Source organism: Panthera pardus, unplaced genomic scaffold (genome assembly GCF_024362965.1).
Source record: "Panthera pardus isolate Hobbes unplaced genomic scaffold, ASM2436296v1 HiC_scaffold_16, whole genome shotgun sequence".
In the NCBI taxonomy this organism is placed as follows: Eukaryota; Metazoa; Chordata; class Mammalia; order Carnivora; family Felidae; genus Panthera; species Panthera pardus.
Window position 1 is genome coordinate 74,653,348 of NW_026526721.1, and position 21,449 is coordinate 74,674,796.

A 21,449-nucleotide genomic window follows, 5' to 3' on the forward strand; every position below is an offset into this window, starting at 1 on the left:
TTTCATTCACATTTGCATTAAAGTTTTAGTCATGTGATCAAGAATTAGTTACTCTTCTCTCTCAATCAATCTCTGTTTCTCTTTTTCATGTGTAAAATGTAGGTATTTAACTGGATGAGATAACGACTGTAGGTCTGGCATTCTAAGACACTGCAACTGAAAGGCATGTATACATGTTCATAAAGCCAAGAACAACTTAAAAATACATCAGTTGGGCTCACCATCAACAAGGGACATCAGCCTCTGGTCATGGAGCCAATAAATATGTATATTTTTCACATTCTACTGCATATTTGCCTCATGTGTCTGGGGTTTGAATCATTTTGCGAAGATTATTGATCCATAACATCCAATAAATGCAAAAACAAGGAAGGTATTAGAAGTGCTAATAAGAAAAGGCACATGGTAATTATGTAAGCAAGGTGGGGTATATTTAAAATTTTTAAGTGGAATGATTCACTAGATTGAAGGGAAGTTTCTGAAGACAAAGAGCTATTTATGAAGCAGGTGCAAAGATCTGTCTACACCTCTGCAATCAGCAATAATTTTTAAGAGCAAAAGAAAAGTGGTGAACCAGAATACCATTTGAATGTGACACTAGCATTGGCAAAAGTATGTTCACTCAAGAGAAGGCCATGAGTTTGTTAAAAATATTTAAAGGTGAAAGAAACATGGTAACCTTGCTGATGAGACCCATCACAAACTATGAAGAATTTGTGGGTTTAAGAATCTCAGTGATGCTAGAGTGAGTGCAGGCACTGTAACTATTAACAGTTTCCCCCATAATACTTAGAGGAATTATCAAGGAGGGACATGCCCTGACTTGACAGATTTCTGGCATGTGAAATAAGATGGTTGTTTTTGGAAAATATAGAGAAAAAGTAGATCTTCAAGAAGTGAATACTTGGTTTTAAAACTTGGAAGGTCACACTCATAATTCTATGTGATGGAAATGAGGAGATGGACAATAAGATTGAGCCATGCTGTATTTGTTAAGGGAAGGCTCTAATTCTCATTAGCTTAACACAATAAAGGTATATTTCTCACTCACTTAAGAATTCAACATGGATTCGGGCAACTGGGTGGCTCAGTAGGTTAAGCGCCCAACTTCAGCTCAGGTCATGATCTCACGGTTGGGTTCGAGCCCTGCTTTGGGTTCTCTGCTATGGGCACAGAGCTTGCTTCAGATCCTCTGTCTTCCTTTCCCTCTGCCCCTCCCCTGCTCAGGCTCTTTCTCTCAAAAAAAAAAAAATAAATAAAATAAATAAATAAATAAAAATTAACCAAGAAAAAAGAGTTCAGTGTGGGTGATTCTTGCAGGGTGACAGTTTGTGTGCAGGGGCCAGGAGCTCTCTATCTCATGGCCCGGCCTTCATTCAGTTTCCAGGAGTCTATTCTTCTAAAAGATAGGAAAAGGGGCTGTGGGGAAGGCACATCCACCTCTTACCATCCCACCCAGAAGTGACACACAATCACTTCCTTACATTTTCCATTGGCAAGAATCAGCCAGATGGTTCCCACTGGAACTGCATTGGGGCAGGAGCAAGAAAGACAGTCCTGGGCTGGGCATCGCATCCTAACAGCAACCCTACACTAGGGAGGAGTCTTTTGCAGGGGCCAGCCTACGAAAAGAAGTTATGCCGCACCTCCTGACTCCAGTTAGGAACAAAAGGATTTACAACGAACTTTTCAGAACCTAATCTATTTGCATATAGAGAAGTAGAGAAACTTCTGTGGTATGTACTCTAAAATAGGAGCCATGACTCACAGCACTGAGTGCCTATAAAATGACTGAATAAAAGCAATGTTTAAAGGAACAAACTACAGTTTAAAGAAAAGAGAGCTGTTCTATTTTATATTGTAAATGTATTATAAAGTCAAGCTGGGGTAATGCATGTGCACGTGTGTGTGTGTGTGTGTGTGTGTGTGTGTGTGTGTCTGGTAACTCTTCCTTTGAAAAATGACTCCAACCTCATTCTGTAAATATCTTCCTAACTGCAGCTAAAGGAGGTGGGGGAGGTAAAAAACTGACCAGGGTCATCTCCCTACCTCAGGGGTTACATATGACTCCCGGCCAATCAAACATTTGGATCCCTCTGAGCATAGTGAGTTTTCAGTGATGAGCCCTCCACCTAAGCTGGCCCAATCAGAGCTCACCATGGTGTCTTTTATCCAGAGACTCTTTCTCTGGGGCCGTCATCTCTAAAACCTGTAAGCCTGAGGCTCTTGACAGCCATTTACAACTACATGGAGAGCCTAAGAATGAAGCCAATCAGAAAGCTGATGACATTATTTGAGTGCCTGGACAATGATGACCAAAGTTCACTACTTGAACTTCCTAGTTATATGAGCCAATAAATTTCTCCACTTACACCTTTTTTTTTCTTTGCTTCATTTGATTTATTTCTGACAATAAAACCTTCAGAATTAAAAGGGTCCTAACTATAACGGTTTGAATTTTTCACATCTTTTCATCATGTTTACTGTCCTGTTCTAAAACCATTAATGGCTCATTAATTGCCCACAAAGCCAAATTAAAGCTTCTCTGCTTCACTTTCAGAACCTTTCACAAAAAGGGTTTGCCCTCCTAATCTAAGAACATAAACCTTAGAATGCCCAAGCACTTATTTCTTATATTGACATCTGGTTTTAGTCCATTTCTGTCTGAACGTGTCTCAACTTCTAAAATTTTACGTATGTTAGCACAGTTCCCGTGCAAATTATTACTGCTTTGAGGGTTGGGACCTTGTCTCACAGACAATGGTAGTCAACATCACTATCCATACTTCCTAGCCCTTGCAACTGTTCAGTCCTTAGCCTGGTACAGAACTCATAAAACACTCAGCAAATACTTGTTGAATTACATTCCCACAGTGATATTTCTTAGGGAAGCAGACTTTTAATTTTGAAGAGTCTACATTTTTTTTTCTTTCTGAGAAGGGAAAAACTATCTAAGTAGACAATTTAGGAAGTGAATTTACAGCTTGAAAAAGGTGCTGAATTGACCAAAGCCTTCTTGGAGGCCAGCATTAAGGTCACCTTTTTCTTTATTTCATTTTCAATACAGTTATAGCTCAGGCAGCAATTCAGACAGGGTTTCTCAGTAACTGATCTAAGCGGTAGTCACTTTTAAATGTGAAAGAAAAAAATCAAGTTCTTCCCAGACCAGCTATCCTGAAGCTGTTAAATATTGTTCTTCAGTACTCCTGCGTGCCATGGTGTGTAATATTTGTTGAATGAATAAATGATTCCCTCCTTCCCTTGTGTTCTTTCCCCCAAACCCAGACATCATTTATTCCTGATAAATATTAGGAAAATATAAACCTAAGGTATAAAATCAAGGTGTAATTCCTCATATCTTTATCTTTATAGTTTTTATTCACATTCCATTGTTTCACATGCCTTCCATGAAAATTTTGTAGCTAAGAAAGAAGAATAATATCCATTTTTCAGAGGAGGAAACTGAGGCTCAGAGAGTCCAGGGAAGCTAAAGGTCATACAACCAGCAAACAACAGACCCAAGGTGTCAGCACCTGCCCAGTGCCCTACCTACCATCTCATCACGTGCTCTGGAAGGAGACCAGGCAGGTGGCATAGGGTGTGAGTCAAGATCATAGACTTGGACTGAAGCAGACACAGGAGAAAGTCCAGGTGTGCCACTTACTACCATGTGACCTTGGACAAGTTACATGATCAATTCAAACCTCAGCTTCCTAAGAATACTCCTGAAAATAGGAATACTCACACAACCTCTTAAAGAGATGTTGAGGATGGAATGAATGACCCAGTGACTGAGGCTTGATAAGTGCTCAGAAACTAGCTATTAAGGGCAAAGTTGTCAAGGAAATGGGGAGCCAGCCAGGTGCAAAATATGGTTACCGCAGGTCTGAAAGTTGGACTTTGAACTCTATTTAGATTAAATATACTAGTTATCTTGTCTATTTAATGTACTGTGAAGGACTTCGACTATGGGAAGTGCACCTTCTTTGGAGAACGCTGAGAAGACATTGCTGGAATTTAGTCCCAGCTCCATAATACCACTATTGAAATATTATCCTTGGGTGAATAGGGGAGTAAACTCTGACCAAGATCTTCCAAGGAGAGCAATGGCAGGATGAGGATCCCTGAGTGGAGGGGCTGCACCTGTGCTAATCCTAGGCCACCTGAGATTTCCTATTCCCAAAGACATTTAGACATTTTTTGCTGACGCACTGGTTGCACATCCCCACATGACAGCACTTTTTCCTTCAATGACCATCCACACCTGTAGTTCTTCCCACCCCACTCCGTGATGTGGTTGCCTCCTGGGAGGAACAGACGTCTCACCCCCCTGACACATGTGCCTCACACACAGTCTGCCACCTGAAGCCTGACCCATCTGTAGTGAATTTTGAGTTTTGACATTCTTCAAGTTCCAATCCCAATTGAGTGAGGTTTCTTTCCTACCTGCCTCAGACCTGCCCTAGCTAAGTACTTTTTTGAGGCTCTGGCTCTGCCCTGATGATGGTCTCTGAGGATGCCTATTCTTTTAGGAGAGATTCTGCTTTGTATCCTAAGGGATGTGACCTTATCTTGAGGTGGAGTGAAATGCAATAAACCTGTTACAATAGATGAGTACCCACTTTTGGAGAAATTCAATTTAACAAAGACCATTAGTCGGTATGATTACCATTTCTCTTCACTAAGATGTTTCGTGTCTGTCTCTCCACATCTGCACCTCTGAAATACACGCCGGCACCTTTCTCGACACACGCCTGCCAGGTCTTATTCACATGTTGTGGAGGGTCAAACTCTGCCCTGCCTCCAAAATGTGTTGCAACAGTCTGTGAGTCAAGGTCAGCCTATCCACAGGATTGTTGTGGAGATTAGCCTTGAAATGAGATAATATACAACAAATCTAAAGTATCAGGTAATTTTAAAGTAAAGTTATGACTCCAAGCCTTTAGACACTTTCTAGATCTCCCCACTCTTGGAAATAATGGAAGAACATCGCCACAAGACAAATATTCAGCTATTACTGAGGAAATTGGACTTTGATTCCCCTTGAGCATTCCATATGTCTTTGAACATCCACTTCTTGGTGATGTTCGTTTATTTAATACCTCTGATCAATAACCTTATTTCTCTCCAGTCTACCTTTTACTAATCTCTTTGATAGTTTTAATTAAACTAATGCACTTTATGGAGATATGAAACCAGGCACTTGATGATGTCACTTCCTGGTTTGGGTCTTCAGCTTCCCTTTCACACAGTGGAAGTAGGAGGGACAGAGAGAGAAGAAGAGGGACAATTTGCTGTTGCTCAATTCACAGTGGTATGAAACTGAATAAAGACTTGTTTGGGAAGTGTCTGAAATCCTCTAATTCCTATAATTATCTTAATTTTTTAAAACGTTACACTGGCCTCAAAGCCAAGCACATTGTTTTGAGAGCCATAAAACCATCAATTTTGAGAATAAACCCATGTATGCTTAGTTTAGTAGTAGAAAACATGAATTCCTATGTAGGCAAAACAATGATTGAGTTTAAACTGGGGATAGGAAAGGCCGGTAGTGAAATAGGACACAGCCCACGTGTGACTTGCTAGACCAACCACTTTTCCTGAAAATAAGGGAGGGGCATGGGGCATGAAAACAAGATGGCAGAGAAAAATTGTAATAAGCGGAATATGCAAAGCACACAATTGTGAAATAGAAGAAGTCTTGAATGACTGTTACTTTCTTGTGACCCCTGTAGCTCCCATATATATTTTCTGTCTGCACGCCATTCCTTTGACCATAGCCATTTAATTATAGTACCAAAGTGGGGGAAAAAAAACAAGAAGTATCCTCAGCTGAGTGGTAAAAGCAGTAAGTTTTCAATTTTATGATACAGAAAGTTCTGAGCATCTTGTTTGGGGCATTGAGACTTTATATGCATTGAAAGTTAGGGCCTAATTAATTTCTTCCATATATCAAAGAATGAAATGACTTTTTAAAGGATAGTTCAACTGAAACAACAAAGATAAAGCAGAGGGTCCTTTACCAGGCATGGTAAAACTCATTTTTGAAGAGTCAACAGTATCTAGCTTCTGAAAGAAAATGGCATTGACTTGTGTGTGAAGATTTTCTGTGTGACTTTGGAGGAGTCTCTTGATCTCTCTGTTTCATCAGCAAATATTTTAATATCTTGGGTGAGTACTGGAATGAGCACTGAGTAATCACAGGCTAAATAAAAGAGGTTTTGATGAATGCTCTATATTTCCAGCCTAACTGAACCACTCAATGTTTCTATATACATCACACATTTTCCTGACTCCACACATTTGCTTATGCCATTTCTTCTACTAGGAATCCACTCTCCTGTGTTCCTTGTTCTAATTTTACCCATTCTTTAAGGACAAGGTCAGTTGTCTTTTGCATTTTCAGCTTTTCCAGATTTCTTTACCTAGAAGTACCATTTCTTCTTCCAAACCCTCAAAGACAGCTGTTCTCTATCTCCCTTATGGATTGGTAGAGACTCATATTTTTTTTTAAATTTTTTTAACGCTTATTTTTTGAGAGAGTGAGAGAAAGCGGGGAGGGGCAGAAAGAGAGGGAGACACAGAATCCGAAGCAGACTCCAGGCTCTGAGCTGTCAGCACAGAGCCTGACGTGGGGCTTGAATTCATGAACCGTGAGATCATGACCTGAGCTGAAGTCAGTTGCTTAACTGACTGAGCCACCCAGGCGCCCCTAGACTCATATTTTTACATATTGATTTAAGTAAATGACTTATGCTCTTCCTTTAGAGGGCAGGGACTATACATGATTTATCTCGGAAATTAACATGTGATAAACACTTAATAAATGTTTGCTGGATAGATTGCATTATGGTTAGTTTGTGTTAGTTTCATGTGTCAACTTGGTTAGGCTATGGTACACAGTTATTTAATTTAGTTATATATAATACCTAGTTATTTAATACTAATCTAAGTATTACTGAGAGAGTGTTTTATAGATGTGGTTGACACACCTGCAGTTGACTTTAAGTAAAGGAGATCATCTTCAATAATGTGGGTGGGCCTTATCCAATCACTTGAAAGTTCATAAAAAAGAGTTTTCCGAGGAAATCCTGCCTCAAGACTTTCAACTCCTGCTTGAGTTTCCAGCCCTACAAACTTGCCCTTTAGAGTTTGGATTTGCCTGCTCTACAGATTTGGGGCTTGTCAGCCCTCGCAGCTGCATGAGCCTTTTCCTTGAAATATCTCTCCTTATGTATGTATGGGCTATTGGTTCTGTTTCTCCAGAGAACACGGACTGATAGAGATGTCAGGCACAAAATATCCTGCTTATCATTTAAATTAAGTGACTTATTTGACCACAAGCTCTGGGAGGACATGAATTTTTTGCTTTGTTCACCATTGCATCCCAGTGCCTAGAACCGTGCCTGGCACATGATAGAAGTTCAATAAATATTTGCTGACTAAGTGAAGGAATCAAAAAGACAGCTTTATGGAAAATACCCGCTGGCAGCCATTTACTAGGTTCGAACTTGCCCTCACATGTTTTGGCTCTTGTGCTGATATGCACGGCAGAAACCCATCCCAGTCCGACCACTCTAGGTGCTCCCGTAGGCAGATCACTTCCGTTGTCTGAACGTCATCTTCTTCATCTGTATGATTAAAATTTTTAATCTGGTAGAACGCTTAACTCCCCCTCACCCTTCTTTGCCATTTTTTTATTTTGATGCATGGCTATAATATCCCTAATTTTGCATCTGTTTTTTGTCATCACACATACTCAAATATTATTTATTGCAGGATGGTTGTAATTTCTTTCCTTACTAATCATGCTTTCAGCAATTACTACCTGAGATTTATAAAGTTGCTCTCTTCCAAAGTACTTAAAAAAAACTTCAGCCTAGATTTCTAGGACCAGACTTCTTCCATAACTGAGTTGTAAGGAAATAAATAGACTCCTTAAGGTTTTTACCAGAACCATGATTCCTTGTCTGCAAGTGCTTTACAAGCCAGCTCTAAAGGCCCATATATACATTCATCCTCACCTAGGCTTCTGAACTTCAAACCTTTGCTTCTAATTTTAGGGCCAGTTTTATTTTATAACCATTTGCAGCCTCTTATAAATACTTCCTGCGGTGCTTTCTTTGGGTATCTTTTGTTTCCTCTCATCCTGTGGGGAAAAGGATTTCTGGAGTCTGAACATACCTGCTGGGCCCTAGCTGGGCCCTAAGAACACAGAGGTCATATGTCTATGCCCCAGGGCCAAGCTGCTCAGTGAATGTCAGCAGCAGATCTTGCTTCCACCCCCCACCAGCAGCGAATAAGTGGCTATTAGCCACAATGTGCCAAGGAGGGGGTCTTAATGCACTTATAGATTCTCCTCTCCTGATCTCAGGCTAATTCTTTCAGAGCTGACTTCCTAAAAACAAAAGATTCTTGGAACGTCCTACCATGGAATGTCAAGCTGTGCAAGAATAGACTGGGGAAAAATAAACAAACAAACAAAATGTACCAAGAAATTGCACCCAGCACAAGATTGCTTTATTTGTCTTTTCATGACAGAGTTACAGTTTCAGAATGTCACGCCTGGATGATACCTTATTCTATTCATTTACACTTGAGGAAAAGGAGCTTCAGCAAAGAGGAGAGGCTTTTCCACCCATCATGGAACGAACTAATGGGCGAAAGCCAGGCTAGAATCAGTCTCCTGGTTTCCATTCCACTGATTCTATCTAAATGTATTTATTCATAATGCAGATCTATATGCCCCTGCTCCTCCCACAAAAAAGCCAAACAAACTTTATGAGGCAAATTATAATAAAATGCACATACTCATATCCCCAGGGCAGTTTAAATAGACATGAATCATTAGAAATTAAATAGAGGGGGTTGTAGGGTTTTCTTTTCTGTCTTTCCTCCTTTTTTATATTTCTATCCTTTTCTTTTTTCTTTTTACTCCTGTTTTCCCACTAGACTATGTAGAAGCACTGGAGAATCTATCTGAGGGTTTCTTTGTTTTGTGTGTGTGTGTGTGTGTGTGTGTGTGTGTGTGTGTGTTCACGCCCAAAAACTACTAATGGAGAAACCACAATATGAAGGCGGGGTCCAGGAAGTACACTTACAGTTGTGTGTGATAATGTTGTCAGAGCTGAAGGAGTGTCAGAGTTTTCCTCAGATGCCCTCTCTCCAGGTTTTGCAACTTGGAATTTAAAATGAGCTTTGGACCACAACTCAACCCACCAGGTCTCGGATGAGGGGAAATAACTCCTATTCATGTACTGCACTGGGCATGGGGGAAAAAAGCCAAGTTTTTCCAAATAAGCTTGTTATATAGTGCAGGATTTAGAGAATCATTTTTTTTATAAGCTTTAGAAAACAAAACAGGCATCATTGCCATTCCCTGCTCCATTTTATAGGTCTGCTCAGAGAGCCAGCTTCTATCATTATAAAATAAGTGTGTAAATAAATGTGCTAAAGGAAAGACCTTATTTTTCTTCTTTTTCCCTGAGAGCTTTTGGAATGGGGATTTGGGTGTGGGATGCCTGAGAGCTTTTGGAATGGGGATATGGGTGTGGGATGTGGGTGTGATGTCTGTGGCATGTCTATATCATGGGGTGGAAAAAAATAGCCTGCTAGAATAGGACAGTAGGGAAACCAGAAACAATGAAATATGAATATATTTTAAGCCTAGATAAAGCAAAACACAATCCTCAATCTTGGGTCCTTATGTGAAAATGGATATAAAACACCTTGTGTGAAAAGTTCAGAACATAGTTCTGTTGTGCAGTGGATCCTTGTAGGAAAGGAGTTGTCAGTTATTACTTTAACTGACGAAGATTCATAGAGTCATAGCTTCTCAGAGCTGAAAGGCACCTCAGGGGTCAGAGTCAAAGCTCCTTACCAGCTCAGGAACCTTCTCTATTGTAACCCTGACAAGTGGGTAATGTGGTTCTGAACACCTCCTGTGATGCTGAGTTTCCTAATTCATAAGGCAGCATATTCTGTGCAGAGTGCCTCTCCTTGCTGGAAAATGCTTCTGTATCCTGAGCTGAAGCCTGTATTTCTGTAACTACCACCTGTCTCTCTGTGTTCCCCCCTCTATAGCCACCCAGAAAAAACACAAATTATTTTTCCCAGTGATAGCCCTTCATTCAATTATTCACAGAGAAACAAACCAAATATCTCTAGTCTGTACTGACAAGGTATTATGCTCTCCCCTCAGTCCGTGTCCCAGTATCCAAGGTCACAGGATACAACACAGCATTGGTGTGGAAGACACGTAGTTGGGCCCTTTGGCAAGTTTAAGGGCTAGAAGGGGATGGAACAGTGTCAAGAGATTGGTAAGGGGGACCCCCTCAGTTTCCTCAGAACAGTTGATGGAGTTAAGGCATTCATAGAAAGAGGATTTCTAGAGCAATTCATCACTTTCCTTTTTCTTGCCTGGTGTATGAGGTCAAGCAGACAGGGTTTCCCCCCAAAGAAGGGAGAACTGAAATGTTTAATTAAGTTTTGTTAAGTTATTTTGTCAGAGAATTTATTGAAGAAATGGCCTGTGTTCAGATTTTAAGGTAGAGAGAAGAGGAATCGAAGGTTTTATTTGCCGTGATGGAACTTGAATTGGGCTTTGGGATCAGATTGTGCATACGGAATGCTGGGTAAAGTGTCAGGCTCTCTAAGACAGGAGAGATTGTTGGTGTTTTTCTGGATACTCAGTGGGTTGGGGACAACACAGTCCGTGAGGTTTGATGGAAAGAACCTGAGTTTGGGACTGCAACCAGCCACCTGCCTATTCAGTTCCTCTTTCATTCATCAAACATTTGTTGAACACCTACTGGGTGCCAACCCCAGTGATGGGCACTGGGAATGCATCTGCGATCAAGGTAGACATAGCCACTGCACGCATATAGCACACATTTTTGTGGGGGAGACAAGTTATCAGGCGCTTTAATGGCGTTTGTGAAAAAATAGTGACGGAACCAAAGGCAATGAGTGGCTGTAAAGAGCCCACGTGACCTAGACCTGGGCACGTGCAGGTGGAAGATGTTGGGGAAAAGCCAGTTGCAGGAAATGACTTCTAACTAGAGAGCTGAAGAAAGACAATTACTAGCTGGTGGCCTCACCGAAATCACCCTCTCTCTGAGCCCAAGTTTCTTATCTCTAAAATTGGAATGATAATAACAGTACTGACTCACCTGCTTTAGTGGAAGGTTGTGAGGATCCATAAACAGATTTTTTGTGATAAGTGCTATGTTGAACTGTAAAGTGCTCTATCATTGTAAGAAATGACAATTGTTAATAACTGTTATCAGATATTGTTATCTCCGTTCCTAGCTCCGTTTTCTTTCCACACGTACAGATCTGGCTCCCCTGAGGACAGCAGGAGCTACAAGAGAGAATAAAAGGACAGATTTGGGTGCAGAGATTTACGCTGCTACAGTTTCTTTATAGCTAGAGTCCCCAGGCCCTCAGGGCTACTGGTCACAGGGTTGAAGGCAAGGGTGGAACAGGGCTGTCTGAACCAGGTGCATGTGTCACATGGGGGTGCACTTCACTTGGAGGCTCACCTTGATAGAAAGGACAGACTGGGTCAAATGTTTATCCAGACTGTTCTGGGGACCTCACTAACATTTCCATGGCCCTGGTCTCACCAGAGGTAAAATTACCCCAACTGGGTTGCGTGCCTGTGAAAGCCTTTGTGAGATGCCAAGGGAATTCTGCTCAGCTAGTCCTGATGGTGGGGGAAAAGCAGTGGCCAAGCCATTTCAAGCATCAGCAATTCCTGGTTTACTGAGATTTAACTTTTAAGAGCAATAAGTGCATTTTGCCCGAGGGCTAGTCTTTTTGTTTTATTAATTCTGGTCAAATTTCAGGGGATTTTTTTCCATGCCCCCTCTGGTGGCCTGGAGACATAATAAATATTTACTAAATTTGAAGTTAGTTTGAGAGCTAGAAACAGCACTGTCTACGTAGGCACCTCCGCTTTCCCCTTCTGTGCCAAGTTGTCTTACCTGCAAAAAGAAATGGAGATGGCAGATGGGATTTTATCCCTTGTCTCTCTACCATCAACATCCCACATGTCTGTGATGCTTGTCTTTCTTTTTCCTGCCTCCATTTTCAAATCCAAGAAGCTTGGGCCAATTCTATTTGTTAGGCTTTTATTGACAATCTAACCACCCTAGAAGGCCAGATCTTGTAGCCTGGGCTGCTATTTAAATCTCCATCAGACCAGAGCAACTTTGTTTAAAATTACATTTTGTTAATCCATCATGTGGATGTGGAGCTTGCTATTTTTAATACATGCTCTGAACAGCCCAGTTATTCATGGCTGAGAGTTTGCCACAGAACTTTAGAGCTGAATTTAAAAACAAACAGCCCCAGAGAAGCAATATTCAGAATGCTTCTTTCACAAGCTAATAAAATTTGGGAGTGGGGAAGTAGAGGGGCAAGTTTCACCTCTAGTGGGACAGCAGCTTGGAAAGGCAGTGAGTTTCTTTGCTCTGTTTGAGGCTAGGGGAGCAAGTAAAGGAATGACTCTCTTTGGTGCTTGTTTAGATGGCAGACTCCATTGACCTTTCCCGAGTCATTTGTCAAAATTCTGGAAATGGGCACTTTTATTACAGGACTGTGACACTCTGTAATATCTTTTGATAATTATTCTCTCTCTCTTCACTCCCCCCACCCCCATTTCCTTCCTTTCTTTTACACAGGGGGAGAAAAGGCATGAAAATAGAAGTACTGAATTAAATTCTAGCAGAAATACCTGTATTTATAACAATTCTTAAGTGATTGTTGGGAAACCATAGATAGTTTACACTGGATGTTTAATGGTAGCAAAAATCACCTAAATGTTGACTTCTTGGACTTTGAGGAATGATATTAATTTGTTAATTCATTCATTCACTCATTCATTCAAACATACTAATTAAGGTCATAACATGGGCCAGGAACTGTATCAAATGCAGTGTTTACAAAGCTGGAGAGACCCAGCATTTGCCCTTGAGGAGCTCATGAGTTTACTAGGGTCCAAAGATTAAAAAGCCTCCCAAGAGACCAATTCAGGAAATTATGGTTCCTGATCCTCTTTCTTATTTTGCCAATTCGACAAGAGATATTTATGCCACCTTATCAGAGTACTATAAGAGCATATAAAAGATATTTCATTTTCTATTCAGGACATTCTGTAAATATATAGGCTCATTAAAGTTCAATGATTCATAGAGTACGGATCTGGCTCATGTAAAGTAGAACAGACAATGTAGAAGAACAGAGAGACCATTTATTGACTCACTCACCCAAAACATCCAAGGCCCAGGGCTAAGGCACAATTAGAGCAATTTCTGCTAACTACCTGTTTTCTCTCGGTGAATAGAAGTATCACAAAAAAAGGTAGAAACAAGAGAAGAGCAAATGCCTTATTTATGCTTTTGGAAATCAACAAAGACAAAGTGTCTTGACTTTTTTTTTTGCCTGAATTATTTCAAACTGCTATCATGTAGGTTGGAGGTTATTACTTGCATGGGTGAACTAGGATCTTTCCGATCCATGGAATGACTGTGCCTCAGCCAGCTGTCTTACAGATGCTTACCATTGATCATGAGAGAAGCACTGACAGATGGGAGCAGATCGATTTGTGTTGGAGTTCCAATCACTTGCATAGTGTATACCACGGCCCAGGTAATGGTAATAACCCTCTCAGATGAGAAGTCAGGGCCATATAGCAGACCCGCAAAACCCAGCATCTATTTGGTCAGGTAACTTCTTTAATACTGAGTGGGTGAGAAAGCTTGTTTCAAAGAAAAGGAAACCAAAAGCAAACATAAAGTAACTGGTTTTGCCAAAGTTCTTCACTCATTTCTTGATTCAATAAACTTTGAGGACCTTTGTACAGGGCTAAATGCTATGGGAAATACGAAGATGGTTAAGATGTAGTAGTCCTTCTCCTAAAGAATCTCATTGTTTCAAACTTGCGTCAACCATGAAAAAGCAAGGTCAAAATTGATCAGTGCCACATAAGTTTCCAAAAGGGTGTGAGGGAGATTCTAAGGAGAGAGACTTTGCCACCAGGTTGAGGGGGGAAGGGTTAGGGAAAGCTTTCAGGAAAGTGCAGGTATGGAATTGGCTTTGGTGTAAAGTTGGGAAGAGAGTAAGGAGGAGGGAAATTCCAGGGAAATGTCAGTGGCCAGATCTGTGTTTTATAAATATCACTGTGGCAACAATATGGAGAACAGGTTGGAGAAGAGAAAGAATTAAGTTTATAATAACAGTAACAGTAGCTAACATTTAATTTATTGCCTATTATGTCAGGCATTGCACTAAGGGCTTGCCCAACTTTATCTCATGTAATCATTAAAACGACTTCTGAGATAGGAATTACCACCTCTATCTTATAGGGAAAGGTATGACAGAACCCAGACTAACAAAGAGCTTGTATCATTGGCAGTGAACACTTGTAAGAAAATGAAAAGGGTCCTTCCTATCTGAATCAGGGACTGTGGAACAGAGGAGATGGATTGTAGAGAATTAGGAAGACAACCTGTTTCCAAGAACCAATAGGCCTTTAGAGTGAGTCAAAAACCTCATAAACACTAAAAACCTCTGTGAGATTCTATTCTGCCTGAAGGACTATGACTTACATGGAACCTGCCTTGTGAAGTAAGTTACAATGCCATTGTAAGAGGTCCCTTGTCTTATCACTGTCCACCCAGATTCTGGCACTCTGCCTGGCAAATGGTGGGTGCTCAAATGGTGTACGTTCCTTGAGAGAATGCTCACCTCGTCATTTAACATTCATTGGAACCTTGGGTAATTCATTCTGCCCCCCTTCCCCCACCCACACCAACCATTTAGTTTTTCTATCTTCATATTAGAGCAGACTGTGCCTCATTAACTCATTATATGTTAAGTTGAATAAGGTGTTATCCTGGAAAATTAATTACCTAGGGCAAAGATAGGGATACTGTAGTGGCTAATGGGAGTGTCTATATGGCACGTGGGGGCACTTTTTGGATACGTTTAATTCTATCATGTTTCTCAATCTGTGCAGAAAAGGGCAGAAGATTGGTTTCTTATTTATTCCTTAAGGCAGTTTCCTTCACCACCTAAAGGCATTGGGGATTTTGAGATGGAAATGCTCCCAATGAGATGTCCTCCTTCAGAACACCGCCCTTAAAATCAGACAGAGGAAGACTCCCCCCTCCTTGAATGAGCTTGGCAAGCCCTGCCCCCAAAGGGGGTGGAGGTAGGGAAAGAATAGTCCACAACTCTCACGTCTGCTTGAGTACAGATTGGCAAATGGCATAGGCGCGCAGACCTCTGTCATTTATTTATTTTTCTTTCCACTGGGTGCGCTGTCCCTTTAAATGGGGACGCTGGTGCTGGCTCCGTAACACCGGAGCCGGCAGCTTGTTGATTTCAGAGCTGGTGAATTTCACATTGTTTCCACTTCACTTTCCTCGCTCCGGGGGGAAGCTCCGGTTGGCTGTAAGACCACTGTCGCCTCTGCCAGCCGGGGCCAGGGGAGGGCAGGGACCTGCAGCATCGGGGCCCGCGTGGGGCCGCAGGGAAGGGTGTCGGGGCCACACACGCACCCTCGCTGCAGTCAGCTGCTGCCGAAGCCCGGACGCCCGGAGCGCACCGAGCCGGGACCGCCCGCCCAGACGCCCGCCCGCCAGCCCGCCCACGGGCCGGGGCCGCAGCCAGGGAGCCGGCGAGGGGAGGAGGCCCGGGGGGGGCGGGGTGGGGGGCGGGGGTGGGTGCTGCCGCCGCCGCGGAGCTGCTACTCGGCGCGTTTTGCATGAAGATGGCGGCTCCCACCGCCAGCAAGGCAGCGTCCCTGGGCTGTAACAACAAGCCAACGTTCCCGGAGCTGGATTTCAGGTCGGGAGCTCGGGTGGAGGAATTGAACAAACTCATCCAAGAATTCACGAAGCACGACCAGCGGGAATACGACGACCAGAGAGCGCTGGAGATTCACACAGCCAAGGATTTCATCTTTTCCATGCTGGGTAAGCAGGAAAAAGGGGGAGGTGTGTGCGCGCGCGTGTGTGTGTGTGTCTGTGTGTGATGAGAAGAGGGGTAGAGAACCCATTCCCCCTTTCTCGCACTCTCTCTCCTTCTGGCTTTCCTTCCCGGAGCCGGGTGCCTGTGGTAGAACCCATCCCTGTTCCGCTCTTCCCTTCTTTCTCGCCGCAAGCCGAGCTGCCTTCCTTAGTATACTTTGCGCCGGGTCCCCTTCTAACCCCGTTCGCTGGCTCTTTTGTTAATTTCTCACCGGCCAGGGGCTCGTAGGCAGGTGAAGAGTTGGTGGTGAAACCTCGCCCTGTTGGGGGGAAGCCCCTGGAAACCGCGTGGTCCAGGTGAGACCCCGAGGCGCCTTTCGATGAAGGGATTTGGCTCCGGAGGTTCGGACCTGCGCCTTCCGAACGCCGACTCTCGGGTCCTGGCCAGAGCCTGGGGCGCGGAGACCGCGCAGGGCTCTGGCTCCGCGCCCGAGCGACAAGTTGCTTCTCTAGTCTTGCGGCGCGGCGCTGTCATGCCAAGCCCCCGGTGACCAAACTTGTTGGGTGTTCCCTAGTAACCCGCTCGAGTAGGCTGGGCGCCCGGAGTTCCTGCAACTTTGATTTGCAAATCGACTTCCCTTTGAAGCGCTCGGAAGCATTTCCTGTGCTTCTCCGGGGCTCTTGCAGAGCTCGGAATTCCTCACTCCCAGCTCGTAAATGACAAGGCTCTGAGCTCGGACCCCAAGAAGCGCCAGCCCCCTCCTCTTTGTGTAATTTCCCTGCGCTGGTCCAGAGAGGCGCCCTTAGTTTCGAATCCTGGAGACCTCGGGGGTTAGAATAATGCCGCTACTCCCACCCTCAAGCCGGGCACCTAACAGGTCCCTCAACAGATTGTCGGATGGTGTGTAAAGGGTAATCATGAAGCCGACCTGGAGAGCAAATCCCCCTTCAAGTGTCCTATCGTTCGAATTATTACTGCTGAGGTACATAGCGTGAGTGTCCGCTGTTGGGGGCTTCCTTCCACGTAGCTTGCAGCCCCACCAGTGCAACCTTGGGGGCATGCAGTACGTGGCCTGGCCGTTAACGTTTCGCAGAACTGGGACTCGAGTGTGGCGCTGCCCTAACACGGGGCTCTGTGCCCTCTACAAATACGTCCTCAGCCAGTTTTCCAGGTCGTGGAAAATTTTATTGAAAAAGGGCTTGAGGAAAACAGCGCTTTTTGCCTTCCTGCTACCATTTACTTGGATGTCAGCTGGCTGGCTGTCGTTGCTGGTGCTATCATGGGGTACCTTCTTCTCTCGTTTTCTTGCTCCCAGAGCCCAAGTCCAAGTCGGGGGTAATACAGATTGAACGTGTGGGGGGCTGGTAATAGTAACGCTTTGGGAAGTTGGAGAAAGTCTGTGGAAACTTGGGGGTGGATTTCACCCTTTGCTCCAGGCTGCCCAAGCGGATCCTAAATTGTGTAGGACGTTGAAAAGCTCCCTATTGAGATACTCGACCATTCAACTGTTTAGATGAATTAAATGTATTTCTTTCCTTTTTTTTCTTTTTTAAACAACTCCCTAACCTGGTGGGAGTGAGCTTCCAGATCTGAAAACAAGTATAGTGATTGTCAGGAGGGTGGGGATATGCAGAGAAGGCTCAGGGCAGTGATTTCAGCTGCTTAATCATGGCCTTTCTCTTTGACATAAATAATGGAAGTCTGCCATTGTGTTGTTAGAGCCCCCGCATCAATTCCGATGTCTCCTGCTCTAGACTGTTTTCTAGAGAAAGGTGGTGGGTCACCATCACTCAGAATAGTCATGGAACAAAAAAATGGGTGGGTGTGGGGAGGGGTAAGTTTAACTATACCCTGCTCATTAGGAGCTTCTCTGCTAACCCCATGGCGGAGACACTGATTTAGCAAAGCCTTCACCCAGATGTGAAGGGTAAATGATTCTGGGGTGCTTCATATATACATGTGTTTAATGTCACCAGAGGCATTGTGCTGACAGGTAAGCTAAATTCCCTTCTATTCCTTTTTATCCGGTTGACCTTGCAAGGGAAGGCTTTCTTGCCCCCCCTGGGAATTTGCTATTTCCACCTGCAGGAGAGAAAATTCAGGAGAGTGTCATTTAAGCCTTTTGCCCCTCTGGACACTAGAAGGCAGATGGCCAAATGAGCTTGCCTGTGTGTGGTGCTGCATTCATTTGTGAGTTCCTTGCTTTCCTTTAATGAGGTGCTGGCTGCTCTAGACAAGTGAAGGTTTGGCGACAGCCAGTGTCCCCGTGTGGATTTACTTTTTCTAAAGCGGATTTTCGCTTGGCTTAAAAAACAAAATCTCTTTTTGTGCACTTTGTTTCACTTGCCACACAGCCTTGAGTCTTTCATGAATATGCAAATGAGGTGTCTTAATGACCCTCAGCTTGTTAAGGTGTCACTGGGGTGGCACCAGGCCCTTATTTCTGGTAGGTTTTTTTTTGGAGGGGGGGGTGACTCCTCTTGGCTTTGTTCTGCTTCTATCTGAGCTGGCTGTACCTGAGGATTGTCAGCAGTTTAAAAACATTATCCCCTCACACAGAATGAAACAGTAGAGGAATTTGGTGCAAGCACCTTTAGTGGAGCTGTGGATAACATTACTTCTGGTTTTAGGCAGCTGGGGGAACAGCCTCTCTCTGTCTATAAGATTGTTAGTCTGGACCCTAGCCCCCTTCTCAGGCCGTTTTTGTTCTGTCTAGTTTGGAGGCAACTTTATGCAGAAGAGTATAGTGGTGGTAGGTAGTTGTCATAATCAGTGACCTGTCAGCACCAAGAAAGTCCATTGTCCTATCAAAGCAGGGTTCTTAATAGGCCTTGGGGTTGATCTGAGCCTGTTGGTGGTCATTGTGGTCTCTGTGATCTTCCTGACATTCTGTGTTTGTACAGAGATTCTGATTCCTTTGAGGCAGATGTTGGCTGGAATCATCTAGACTCACTCTTTATTTCTCTACACCTTGGTCTTTTAGGAGAATGATTGCTGTTATTATCTAGTTAATATTTGAGAGCCCAGATTGTGTGAGAGGCTGGCAGTGCATAATAAACACCATTTATCAAAATTCAGGGAAATTGCAAGAGTTCATTAATATTTTAATAATATTTGGTATTTGCATAATGTCTCTGCTAGCTCTTTTGTTATCTTCATTCCCTGGTGAGGTTGGATGGAGACTGGTTGTGTCCCCATTGAACAGATGCAGAACAGGAGGTATGCAGGACCTATAGAAGCCAGGAAGGAGCCAAGTGGTCACTTACCCTACAGTCCAAATGGTAGATACCATGGCATAGTTATTAGAATAGCTCTCATTTACTGATTGCCTTCTCAGGGCCAGGAACTTCCCATAGTCGTAGGAGTAGGTATTGCTTTCCCATTACACAGATGAGGGTATTGAAATTTACTAGGGTTAAGACACATCTAGGGTCTCATGGCTAATAAATGGTACTGATAATGCTCAAACTCACAACAGCCTGCCTCTAATAAGACATATTCCTTTTCTCTACTGGAGAAACTATTAAGAATAAATGCATTAAGTGCAGAGTACAGGCTTTGTTTACAAAAATTGCTACCTCTTCTTTTAAGATTTTGTTTCTGATTTCAGCTAGAGTGTTAGGGTGATCCAAGCAGCGTCTGAGCTGATTTCTGGAACAGTCTGAGTTCAAGTATTTTATTCCATAATAAAGTCACTTGTTTGAATTTCTGTTTGAGAAAATAATGGCCATTATAATAAAATGTTAAAATCTGTAGTTCTGGTCATAGTTCTAGTCTGCCTCTTTGCTAGTGGGGTGGTCTTAGATTTTTTGTCTACTAAACATGGGTAACGGTAATGAATCATTTCTGAATTGCGTGTGAATGTGAAGTCACTTTGTAAACTGAAAATGAATGTATACATTATTTTATTGTTTATTTAAAGACATGGGCATTATTCAAAAATCTAGTGAACTTAACCTGGAATTATTTCTGCAGGTTGGTATTAGAACTAGGGAGCACAGTCAGAGGCAGCCGAGGAGAATATAGGTTCTGGCTATAGAAGGCATGATTAATTCTAACATGCACTGCCATTTTTTAAGTTCATACCATGCTCTGGCCATGGTGCTAACTACTTTGCATAAATCCATTAATTTGTGTTATTTTCTTCCAAAAACTTTGTGAGGATAAATATTATCATGCCTGTGCATTTAACATATACTTGCTGATTGTTATACTGCTTGCCAAACAGGATGCAGGGTCCTGAGGGATAGCATAGTGAGTAGAGACTTTGAGAAATTCCTATGGGCCCTTGGAGACCCCTCCCTCTTCTCCTTTGCCCACTACCTGGAGGAAAGTGGTTAAGTAGTTTGCTGGCTCTTGTCTCCTTTTAGGTCCATAAATACATTGTAGCCACCTGAGAATCCTACAGTGTAGTGCTTCTGAGTTGCTGCCAGATCTATCATATTTTTAAGTACTTTCTGTGTCTTCAGAGTAGACCCTTTTGAAGCCCCATCTTTCCAGTGTTTGAATGTCATTTTTCTCCTAATGAATATATCCAGCAGTATTTATTGAGGGAGTTTATTCTGCTGTTGCTTTGTGGGCCCCCAAGTCTTGGTAAGTCCCTTAGAGTTCTGGTCACTAATGTGCTGTATCGGTGTAACAGTCAAGATCATATTTGAAGTCTGCTCTGGTGCTGAAAGTATTAGGCATCTAGGTCAGGGAGAGCCCTCCGACCATTTATCTTTGCTGCTCGTTGGGGTTGGTTTCAGTTCTCCCTCTGTGGTTCTGGGCACTGCTGACCTTCATCCTTGACAGAGGAGCCCTAGAACTGTTGATGATTTCTGAGTCTCCCTTGATGCCTTGTTCTGTCTGCTACCTATTGGATTAATGCATCGTTTGTGATTAGACTGGACCCCTTATGTTTACACAGAAATATTGGATTCTTTCTTGTTAAACTGAGAACTTGTTATTGAATATTAGCTCTTTAGACTCTCCTGCAGCTTTTTTTTTTTTTTTTTTTTAACAATTTGGAATCTCTGGTCCCCTTTCAGACCTATTGAATCAGAATCCCTAGAGATCTCCAAACTGTCTGATCAGCACTCTGACATCCTGTCCTGTGTGAGGCCTGATGCCACTCATTTTCCATCCACCAGAGCTGCCCCTATGCACAATGAACATGATCCCAGTTGACTGGAGGCTAGACCCAGGCTGCTGAGCCTAATGGTGGATATCTCCTGTTAATTCTTGTAAACGGAGTCCTTCCACTTGGGATAGAGGCAGGGAGGCATGGCGATTGAGATGATTAGGGTGTTCACTCTGCACGAGAGGTTGTGATAGGGCTTTCCATCATTGTATCACTGAATCGCCACCATAACCCTCTGACGTCAAGAACTACAGGGGAAAATTCGGGAACTTCCCAAGTTTACCAACAAGGAAGTGGCATAGCTGGGACTTCACTGGAGTCAGGCTGCTGCAAAACCCTTGCTTTTGAC

At 43.1% G+C, this 21,449-nt stretch overlaps 1 protein-coding gene across 1 annotated transcript in view; it reads left to right on the forward strand.

The window, feature by feature from the left end:
- Positions 1 to 15,339: 15,339 nt before the first annotated feature.
- Positions 15,340 to 21,449, forward strand: part of MB21D2 (Mab-21 domain containing 2) — a 113,904-nt gene continuing 107,794 nt past the window's right edge. The window contains exon 1 of the mRNA XM_019463521.2: positions 15,340 to 15,983. Coding sequence (XP_019319066.1) covers positions 15,773 to 15,983 — 211 coding nt within the window. The 5' untranslated portion in view covers positions 15,340 to 15,772. The remainder of the gene's footprint in view (positions 15,984 to 21,449) is intronic.